The following is a 10869-nucleotide window of genomic DNA, read 5'->3' as shown; positions in this document are numbered from 1 at the left end:
CCCACAGGTTCTGGTTTGCAGAAGTGCTGCCACACCATTAGTTCCCTATCCTGGGAACTGCATAGTCACTGGTACCTGCCTACATGCAGGGCCATGTGTTTGGTGTCACAGAATTGTCTGTTCATCCTTTTCTGCCTATCAGGCTCAGTGTAACGTGGTCCTGTGCTCTGCAGCATCTCTGCAGCCTGCCCCAGCCAAAAGGCATCACGCCTTGGAAAGGAAGTACATGACTTTGTTACCATGCAAGTGTGAGGGGTGGAGCCAGGAAGACAGCAGAGGCTGTACTCACTGTTGTGAGGCACGACCAAGGAAGGGCTTTTCCAGGTGCTCTTGCCACTGGTTCATTTAACCCACAAGCATGGGCTTGCTCAGAAGTGGGCATCAGAGGCCTAGAAAATCAGGATCCATGATGTCTCCCTCTTCCTTTTGCAGGTTGATGCAGTGCCAGGAATCCAAATTACGGTGTTTGGGCCACCAAAGCAGCAAGGACCCCATGAATGACAGACTAGCAGTGAACTGGCCAAGAAGAGGCCATCAGCATGGGATAGCAAGGTCTGCCCAAAGCTCAACAGCATTATGATGTGGAGAAGGCTACACAATGCAACCAGAGCCCAGAGCACTAAAGCTTCACCCCTGAACAGGGGTCTCATAACCCATAACCAGACTCTGAACATCTATAAAAACTGATACCCTTATTCACACACAGCAGTAAAAGCTGGGTGCTTGGTGCAGGACAGACAGTGTCACTGTGGGAAAGCCAGATCAATTCTACCAGGGTGCCTATTTACATGCAAGAGAGAAACTGCTGGGTCTTACTGAGCACCAGCCACGCTTGTGCTTGCTCTTTGCCTCATGCCTGCAACAGCCCCTGCCAAGTTTTACTGCTGGGGAATATCAAGGTCAAGCCTGGCCCTGAATAATGCTGTTGGGGCAGACTGGAGTGGCCAGACATGGCAGGGGCAGTGTAGGGAGCAGCCCAGTGCCCCCAGAGTGGCTGCAGTACCCAGAGGCATGGCATGGTTAGAGATGGATGACATTGCTCTGTCCATGGCTGTCAGAAGAGTGATTCAGGCCAGCTGTGCATGCAGGGATGTGTTTGCTCTGAGTCTTGTTTAACATCTTTGTTGGCGACATGGGCAGTTGTCGGGACGCGATCCGACGGCGAGAAACGGTGAGGGAAAGACTCGCAGCAATCAATATGATTGATAAGCAAGCTTCAACTTTATTGTTCGAAAGCACGGCTTATAAAGCATCTCAGCTAAATATGCACAAGTGCCATTATTCTGTTGGCTATTAGTCCAGGGTTACATTATAATATCCAGCCTACTTGCAGTTAGGCCTACGTGCAACTTCACAAACTCCTTTCTCAGTAGTTCTTTGTTTCACATATACGTTGTTTCACAGACTGCTATCTTATAAGCAACTGTTTCACATGGTGCTATCTTATAAGAAACTGCAAGCACAGTCACAAGGCTGTGGTGGCCTTGCTCCATCAGCATACCAGCTAAGCTGTGAGCAGTAAACAACAAGATGGAGTCTGGCCTACACACTCTGTTCAAACAACTGTTCCATAGAACCATGTCCCTGCAATTCAAGCCATTCCTCAACAGGCAGTGGCACTGAGTGCACCCTCAGCAAGTTTACTGACAACACCAAGCTGTGTGGTGCAGCAGACACGCTGGAGGGAAGGGAGGCCATCCGGAGGGACCTCGACAGGCTGGAGAGGTGGGCCCGTAATAACCTCATGAGGTTCAACAAGACCAAATGCAAGGTCCTGCATCTGGGTTGGGGCAATCCCAAGCACCAGTATAGGCTGGGCAGTGACTGTCTTGAGAGCAGCCCTGAAGATAGGACTTGGGAGTGCTGGTGGATAAGAAACTCAGCATGAGCCACCAGTGTACACTTGCAGCCCAGAAAGCCAATCCCAACCTGGGCTGCATCAAGAGAAGCATAGCCAGCAGGTCAAAGGAGGTAATTCTCCCCCTCTGCTCTGCTCTGGTGAGACCCCACCTGGAATACTGCATCCAATTCTGGAGTTCCTATGACAGGAAGGATCTGGACATGCTGGAGCGTGTCCAGAGAAGGGCCACAAGGATTATCAGAGGGCTGGAGCTCCTCTCCTATGAGGACAGACTGAGAGACCTGGGGCTGTTCAGTCTGGAGAAGGCTCTGAGGAGACCTTATTGTAGCCTTCCAGTATCTGAAGGGGGCTTACAACAAAGCTGGGGAGGGACTTTTTAGGGTGTCAGGTAGCAATAGGACTAGGGGGAATGGAACGAAAATAGAAATGAGTAGATTCAGATTGGATGTTAGGAGTAAGTTTTTCACCATGAGGGTGGTGAGACACTGGAACAGGTTGCCCAGAGGGGTGGTAGAAGCCTCATCCCTGGAGGTATTTAATGCCAGGCTGGATGTGGCCCTGAGCAACCTGATCTAGTGCGAGGTGTCCCTGCCCATGGCAGGGGGGGTGGAACTGAATGATCCTTGAGGTCCCTTCCAACCCTGACAATTGTAAGACTTATGCTGTGATGTATGTACACAAGCACACACACGCACACGCGTACACACGTGCACACGCACACCTACGCACTCGCACACACACGCTCCCCGCCCGGCGACACGGGCGGGGGCAGCTGGGCCCCGGCATTGTGCCCGCCCCGGGTGGGGCGGGGCGGGCGGTGACAGCGCCAGAGCCGCCCCAGCGCGGCCCGGCCCTGGGCGGTGCAGGACGCGCAGTGACAGTGCCAGAGCCACCCCAGCGCGGTCCCGCCCCGGGCGGTGGCGGCGGGCGGAAGCGCGGCGGGTGGCGGCGGCAGCGGCGCCTGTCGCGGCGCGGGATGGACCCGCCGGCCAAGGAGGGGCCGCTGCTCGTGCAGCACAGCCAAAAGTTCGGCGCCAAGGTAGGGAGTGGACGGGACGGGTCGGGGCCGGGCGGGCTCTTCTTCCCTGCCTCCCGGGGCCGGCCGGTCTCCGTGCCGCCGCCCGGGCCGGGCCTGCTGTCCCCGCTGCCGGCCCGTCCGGGCGCGCTGCCGGGTGCGGGCGCTGCCCGGCGAGTGGGGAAGCGGATCCAGGGATTTTCGACTCCGTGCCTGGCGGCCACTGCCCCTCCCCGCGCCTCGCATGGCAGTGACGGGACGGGGCGTCCGGGAGGAGGGCGCCGCCAGGGCTGCCTCCGGTGAGCTGCTGGCCCGGGGCGCCGCGGCGGGAGCCTGCCCCGCGCTCCGCCGCCGCCGGGCCCGAGCCCAGCGTGACCCCCGCCGCCTTGCAGAAGTGGAAGCGGAGCTGGTTTGTGCTGTACCCGGCCAGCCAGCACGGCGTGGCCCGCCTGGAGTTCTTCGACTGCAAGGAGCCAGCAGCGCGGCCGGAGCGGCTGGGCAGCAGGCGGATAGACAAGACGGTGGTGCGGCTGGCGGACTGCACCAGCGTGGCCCCGGTGCCCGAGAGCGGACCCCGCGCCGGCACGGTCGTCTTCCGCCTGGAGACCAGCGGCAGGAGCTTCCTCTTCGCAGCCGAGAAGCAGGAGAGCGAGGAGTGGGTGGCGAAGCTGTGCGAGATCGCCTTCCCGGTGAGCTCCGGAGAGAGCAGAGGGGCGTCTTGGGTCCCCCGGAGCGGGGCAGGGGGCGGGGGCGGCAAGAGGGTCGGGCAGCATGGGGAGGGAGCCCCCCGTCACTCTTGAGTGGTCCCTGGTGGTCAGAGCGCCTGGCCCAGTCACTGCCGTCCTGTCGGGATGCTCCCGCTGTGCCAGCCCTCGGGTGGTTTGCAGGGCTCCTCGATGTGTTCTCAGTAAATCTTGGCTGCAGCTGCAGATTTCAAGTCGAGCTCATTCTTGCCTCCTCCAGTGATATGCTGGGGTGCGGGTGATGGCTGAGGAGTGCTTCCTCTTGGCCCAGCTGCTGCTGCCTTTCCTGTCGCAGCGGCAGAAGCAAAGCCCCCAGAGCATTGCAGTGCCTGCCTCCAGCACCCACCTGGACCTGGGCTGGCAGCAGCTGGGCCGGTGCACCCCTTTGCCCAGCCTGCTTGCTGATGGCAGTAACCATCAGTGCTGGGCCTCAGCAGGGACCTTGGCTCTTCCTGGCCTCCCTAGCAGCTCGGCAGCCTTCCCCAGAGCTGGGCCTATATGCGCAGTTGTTCACACTGCTCTGCGAGAGGAGCCAAAAGCTACCCTGCGCCATGGAGCCTCTGCTCTTACTCTTAGGAGATGTTTGTGCCCTGGGTTGTGATCTAGCTGATTGCAGACTTTGAGCACTGGGCAGGGCTGCCTCACAGGGTGGCTAGTTGGGCAGCTGGTGACCCCAAGATTTTCCCACAAGGACCTGGGTGCTTGCCGAGTGTGGTTTACCTTAAGGGTTTGGGGTTTTTTTGTCCCCAGTTGCTTCTCTCTGTACAGCATAGTGCCCTGCTGACCAGGTCAAGAGGCACTGGTGTGGCACTGGAAATTGCTCCACATCCATGCCTGTGTCTGGTAATTGCAGCCCTTGTCCTGGACATGGCTTGTGGGGCTGAGCTATGTGCACAGCACACACCTTTGGAGTGGTGCAGGCTAGTGGCAAGGCAGGGGAGCCTCTGCTCAAAGCAGGGCTGTGCTCACACCTTCCTTTGCATGACAGCTGTCAGTTATGTGAGGTCCAGAAGCAAGGAGATGGTTTAGGAAGCGGTGAGCTAAAGGCTGTAAGGGTTGCATGTGTTCTAGAAGGGCCTGGCCTGGAGCAAGAGGTGCAGGGACTGCAGCGTGGCCCCTCTGCAAAAAGCTGAAGAAGCTCAGTTGTGATTTCTGGTCATCCACATGGAGATCATGATTTTGTGTCATACCATTTTTTGCTGCCCAGAGGGGTAGACAGAGTCTAGTAGCTTGGGAACTCAGGCCAGAGCCCATCTGGAGTTCAGTGCAGAGTTAATTTTTCTGTTTAAGATGAGGGAAGGGGCAGTCAAACAGAGCCCTACAGGACTCTGGCAGATCTTCTGGCCCTTGCCAAGCCCAGACTGGAACATTGCTGCTTTAGATGCCTTTGCTGAGCAGGAGCTGCTGGCTTTAGAGTTCTCACTCTGTTTAGGAGCCAACAAGAGGGCCTGATGGCCCTTTTGGGGCCTTTCCTCTCATTAAGAAGCTTATGTGGCTGAGTTTTAAACTGAAACTTTGACAGCTTTGCAAGATGTACACCGTGCTGCAACCCCATCCCACGTGATCCTGAGAAAAAGCTTTCAGATCCTGTGCAAGCACAGACCCTCATGCACTGGTGCAAAGCCTGGGGAAGCAGCTTTTACAGGACAACCAGGCACTTTTGGTTTGTCAGAGGCTTCACCCAAGGAGGGTCTTTGCTCCTTGGTGGTAGCACCGAGGGTACATCCCCTGTGCAGACCCTCAGGGGACCCTGCTGCTGGGACAGAGCCTGTGCATTGCACTTTCAGTTCTGCATGTGCTAAAAGAGAAGTGCTTGCTTCCCTCTGTGGGTTGTGCCTGTTGCTGGCACAGCCTTCCTGCTGTGCAGAACCAGAACACGGCCCCCACGTTACTGGGTGTTCTCATCAGCTCCCTCCCTTGTACTGCTGGAAGAGTGCACCAGGGCTCTGAGGTGCTTCATGAGCCAATGTCATCTGCTGTGGAGTATGTCAGTGAGGAAGCAGAGCTGTTCTCTGCTTCAGCACCAGGGTACCTACATTGCCATGCCAAGGAGCTCAGATGAGCAGCAGTGGAGTGGATGTGTGGGACCTCTGGGTGCTGCCCCTCAGGAGGCTGTGTCTCAGAGCTGTGCTGTGGGGAGGTTTGGAGGGTAGGGCTGCCTGCAATAACCACTTTCTTCTGTCCCCAGCCCAGTGCATAGCCCAGCTGGGGGCCAGGCTGTGCCAGGAGCTTCAGGCAAGCTCCTCCTGCACTGCCTGGCCCTATTCATTTGTGTTCATGTCGGCTTGGGGTGTGGGAGGGACCTGGGGTCTGTTTGTGACTCTGTGCAACAAAGGACTTGGCATGGCCAAACTCTGCAGGGTAGGGTAGGCCCCCTCAGGAAAGGCAGTGGAGCCCAGGTGATGTGGTGCTGGGGGAGGCAGTGACTGCAATAGGAACCAGGGTATGATGTGGGTGGAGGAGGCTGGGGCTGATCTGCTCTCCCTTGTCAGGGAAATGGCCCCAGTGATGCTGGCGTGGCAGCCCAGCGTGGCAGAGAGGGCAGCAGCGAGGTACCAGCCCTGGAGATGGCTGTGAACTCCATCTACTACTCAAGAGACGAAGGTGGGACTTGCCCCTGCCTTGACTTCAGGCCACCTTCTGTGGGGCCTTGTCCTGCTGCTGCTCTGTCACCAGGGCTGTGGTGGGCAGAGCTGGGGACGTGGCTCCTCCGCCCTGCCCTGAGCATACCTGTCCCTGCAGTGAATGCCTTCTGGGTGACGGTGCAACGAACCGAGGCCGCAGAGCGATGTGAGCTGCGTGGTGCCTACCTGCTCAAGGCCGAGCGTGACAGCCTCGTCCTGAAGGACCCACGGACAAATGAGATCCTCTACGTCTGGCCCTACCGGCTGCTCCGGAGATACGGCCGGGACAAGGTCGGGGGCGGGGGGACCCTCCGTGCTGCACGCTGAGCTCTCTTTCCCCACAGGCTTCCTTGGCCACAGGGTGAGGAGCTGATATACCTCACCAGCCTTGCGGCAGGCTCTGCCAAGTACCAGAGCTGCTACAGCTTGTGGTGACCACAGCAGGATGCCCAGGGGCATCTGCAATCCTCTGTACTCAGCTCCTGCCTGTGTCACCAGTCAGGAGTGTGGGCTGGCAGGAAACCTGTTTCTGCTGAGAGCATGGTTGTGCAGAGCCCCACTCTTTGTGGTCCTCACCCCATTCCCACCAGGGCCTCTGCAGCCCCTGCTGGCCCAGCTGCCAGATTCCCCACAGCTGGTTTGCACTTAACCCTGTGCTCCATCCCAACACTCTACAGCCTATGCTGTGAGCAGGCATGTCCTTCCATGCTGTGTACAAGGTCTCCTCAGCCCACGGCTCTCTGACACCCTGGCTGTGCCCTGGATTCAGTCCATCCCTCCTGAAGGATGGTGGCCAGAGCAGGAGGGGCTGTTTGAGACACCAGTTGCTTTCTCGCCTTGTGGAGTACTGCTCTTAGGCTACAGACATGTGTAGGTTTGTCCCCTCTCCAATATCCTCCAGCAGCAGATCTTCCACCCACAGTCTGTCTCGCTGCTACCCTGAGCTTGAGGTACCTGCTGCGCCGGACAGGGAGGAAGTGGTCTCCCCAGAGCTGTTTATAGATGTGACAGTGTCAACTGCAGTTGCTGATGCTGCTTTTCTGTGGCACTTTACTGAAACAGATGTGAAAAATAAGCCGCTCTTGGGGAGGCATCTGGCTCGTCCACAGGTTCTGTGCTGTTGCAGCAAGCCCAGAGATTACAGTGAGGGTCACTGTCAAGGCAGAAAATCTCACCTGGATTCAGAGACCGAGGTTTAGGCAGGGTGTGGGCATCTGCTGGGAGGAACCTGCACATGAGTTAGTGTTCAGGCTGGAGGAACAGAGTCTTGGTACAGGACTTCATACCATTAACACTGCATTGGTAAGGCAAATGCTTTGCTCACTGTTGGTAACCAAGCTGCTGCTTCTGGTCTCACTCCAGTGGAAAGCTGTGTTCTGTCCTGTATCTCTCACCTCTGGATCGTTTCCCTTTTGCCTAACACTGATGTATCCAAGATGCCCATAACGGTTTCCCTTACTGAATTCTCCCTCATCTTCTCAGCATCATGCCCTTTTCAGGGCTGACTGCATATTTTCTGGACAATATGGTGCCAGTTACTGGCCCTGCTCAAATTACTCAGGTAAGGCAGTGGGTCTCTATCAGGACCTTGGGCCTTAGAGCATTCTTCCTTGATGTCCCCTCAAGCGTGCAGCCTGCTCCAGCTTCACAGCTTGTTCTGGGCTGCTGGGCAGTGTGGCTTCTCCCTGCCTAGGTACTGGGCACCTGCTGAGCACAGCATGTCCCAGGGCGTGCTTACTGAGCTGTGGCCCTTGCTGTGAGGAAGGACCAGGATGGTCAGTCAAGTCTCCTGCAGAATCTGCAGGATCAGCACCACAACCACACACCATTCAGTAGGAATTACAGCCTATACACTGCACTCAGTTGGCAGGTACTGGGCAAATGTGACCTTTCTGCTTCCCCTGCAGGTGATGTTCTCTTTTGAAGCTGGCAGGCGCTGTGGCTCAGGCCCAGGGAACTTCACCTTTGAGACCAAGCAGGGCAATGAGATCTTCCGCCTGGTGGAAGCCTCCATCCGGGAGCAGAAAGCGCAGGTGGAGGAGAAGCGGCGAAGCTGTGACTCACTGGACTCAGAAAGCCCCAGCATACTGCTGATCCGCCAGACCCTGGCTGACTCCCTGAGCCTGGAGCTACCTGCAGAGGGGGATGACAGCCTGGCACCCAAACTGGGGCAAGTGCCCAGGCCCAGTGCAGCGGCAGAGGAGAGGGATGCTACATCTGTGCTGAAGACCCGGATTCTGCCAGAGCTCCCTGTGCCGCAGGCCAAGCCCATGGTCCTGAGCACACCACCACGCTCCCCTCTGCCCAAGGTGCCCCGTGCCGTGCTGCCGGCCGAAGACCCCTCCAGTGTGTACTCGGAGCCCCTGGACTCAGTGAAAGGCTTCCGTCCCAGGCCAGACCCGCTGTACTCGGACCCCATAGACAGCAAGCCTGTGAGCGGGACCAAGGTTCCTGGCAGTGCCTCGGATGAGCCAAAGCTCCAGCTGCTGGTGCCGCAGTACTTGAGCCCGTACGAGCCGGTGCGGGCCGAGGGACGTGGGCAGGCTCCCGTGGCAGCCAGGCAGCGGGAGCACATCTATGATGAGCCTGAGGGTCGTGCTCCCCGGTCGCTGCCACCCCTCACCTGCATCTATGATGAGGCACGGCCTGCGGGCGAGGCCTGGCGCACCCAGGGCCATGATGGCAGGGACGGCTACGAGTACCCCTACAACCCCAGCACTGACGACTACTCTGTACCTGCCTTCAAGGCCAAGGGCCCCAAGCCGGTGCCTGCCCCCAAACCCCCAGCAACCTTTATCCCTAAAGGCTCTGAGAGGAGTGGGGACGCTGCCAGGTGGCAGGGGAACGTTGCTGCTGAGAAGGGCATTGTCAAATCCAGCCTCAACAGCAGCAACAACAACAATGTGGAGGTGCTGTACAGACAGGTGGTGAAGCCCCAGCATGTGCAGAAGAAGGAGCAGTCTGTGGATGATTGCAGCTTGTCACCTGTCTATGAGGACTTGGGAGAGATATAGCCTGCTGCTGCTTTGTGCCTGCCCAAGGGAGACTGAGGGGCCTGGGTCCATTCATGAGCAGTGCTGGCTGCTGCCCTCCATGGGTCCTGGGGATGCCTGGGGTTGGGGAATGGTCTGGCTTGGCCAGAGCCCATCTTGCTTACTGGTGTTGAGAGGCTGTGTTTCCCTGGAAGCCCTTTCCACAGCAAGAGCAAGAGAGCTGTGGCTGGTGCAGGTACCAGCATGCTTCCACAGCTCTGTAGCTGGCTCCACTGCCGTATCTTGATCTGCAGGTGGATTTGCTTTGTCACCTGTTCCTGCTGCTCCGGCTCTGCTGTGGCACCCCCCCTAAATGGGCTGCAGGGCTAGGATGCCTGATGTGATGCACAGAAGACTGCTTTCCATTGATCTCCAAAAGTATTTTTATACAAATTATTTTAATATTAAAGTTTGTATGTCCCAGAATGAAACCTGTGGCATCTTTGACCTGTCAGGCAGATGGATGGGGTGATGCTGGCACAGTGCTGCAGAGGAGGGTGGCCTGGCTGAGCAGTGCTCACATGGTGACATGTTTGTGCCTGTACCAGAGCTGCTGAGCTGAGAGGAAACCAAGAAGAAAAGCACGTGGCAAGTTCAGTTGTGACTGATTAAAGGATGTGAGAGTTAGGCTCACAGATAGCTCAATGTACTGATCTATTTGGGCACATGTTGTGATGGCCTCTGAGCGTAAGGCTGGGCAACCTACTCAGTGTCTCGTCAAGAACTTCTTTAATCTAAATCTACCTGCCTTTGGTTTAAAACCATCACCCCTCAACCTATCACTGCACTCCCCGATAAACAGTCCCTCCCCAGCAATCCTGTAAGCCCCCTCTAAGTATTAGGTCTCTCTGGAGCCTTCTCTAGGCTGAACAACCTCAACTTTCTCAGCCTGCCATCATACAGGAGGTTTTCCAGTTCTCTGATCATCTTCATTGCCCTCCTTTCCCTTTGCCTGCCTTCCTCTGTCTTCTTAGAACTAACTTTCTTGTGTTGAACAGTGAAGACTCTTAGTGCAGCTCAGACACGGCCTCAGCACTTCTGGTGCTTGTGTGCCATGGCTAAATTCAATGTGTGGCACCTTGGCAGCCATCAAAGCCTGAACAAGGCCTTGCTGAGGTGCTTGGGGACACGTGGCTTGTGTTTAGCTGTTCATTCTGCCCCTATCTATGCAGTGTAGAAATTGTTCTGGATGAGCAGCTTTGCTCACTTCTGCCCAGTCTAGGTGCTCTGGGGCAGACTGGCTGCTGTGTGGGAAGTCCTTTGGCTATCAGCTTTGCTCATGTGAGGGCAGCCTGTGTGCTCCCTGTCCTCTGCAAAAAGGTGTGCCCCAGATTACCTGAGCATACCAGTCTAGTAGCCGTGGCTGGGATGCAACAGAAGTGGAAGTTCTGGTCTCTCTAGGCCAGGTGTCAGTTTTTATCCAGAGAAAATTCCTTGGGAGCTGCTCAAACCCCAACCGACACCTTGCCCTTGGGACTAGCTCTTTGTGTTTCCCATTCTGAAAAGTAAGTTCATTTATAACTGCTACCTTCTCCCCTTTAGGGCTTGGTATGGTGCAGGCTGCAGACTACTGTGCTGACAGGATGACCCTTCT

General features: G+C 56.9%; 1 protein-coding gene across 2 annotated transcripts; it reads left to right on the top strand.

Annotated features, from left to right (window-relative positions):
- The first annotated feature begins 2731 nt into the window (after positions 1-2731).
- Positions 2732-9898, top strand: DOK1 (docking protein 1). 2 transcript variants are annotated; one of them, XM_068137517.1, is made up of 5 exons: positions 2743-2900; positions 3269-3565; positions 6112-6223; positions 6362-6534; positions 8151-9898. In XM_068137517.1, the coding sequence occupies exons 1-5, from the start codon at positions 2838-2840 to the stop codon at positions 9255-9257; spliced, it is 1752 nt and encodes a 583-aa protein (XP_067993618.1). In that variant the 5' UTR covers positions 2743-2837; the 3' UTR covers positions 9258-9898. The 2 variants fall into 2 exon arrangements, with proteins under 2 accessions (XP_067993619.1, XP_067993618.1); XM_068137518.1 differs by lacking the exons at positions 6112-6223; positions 6362-6534 and having other exon boundaries at positions 2732-2900.
- Positions 9899-10869: the final 971 nt, after the last annotated feature.

Source organism: Melanerpes formicivorus, unplaced genomic scaffold (genome assembly GCF_026170545.1).
Source record: "Melanerpes formicivorus ecotype bairdi unplaced genomic scaffold, bMelFor1.0.p_v2 SCAF_4, whole genome shotgun sequence".
Classification (NCBI taxonomy): domain Eukaryota; kingdom Metazoa; phylum Chordata; class Aves; order Piciformes; family Picidae; genus Melanerpes; species Melanerpes formicivorus.
The sequence above is the reverse complement of the archived record's forward strand: the minus strand, read 5'-3'. Positions and strand labels throughout refer to the sequence as shown.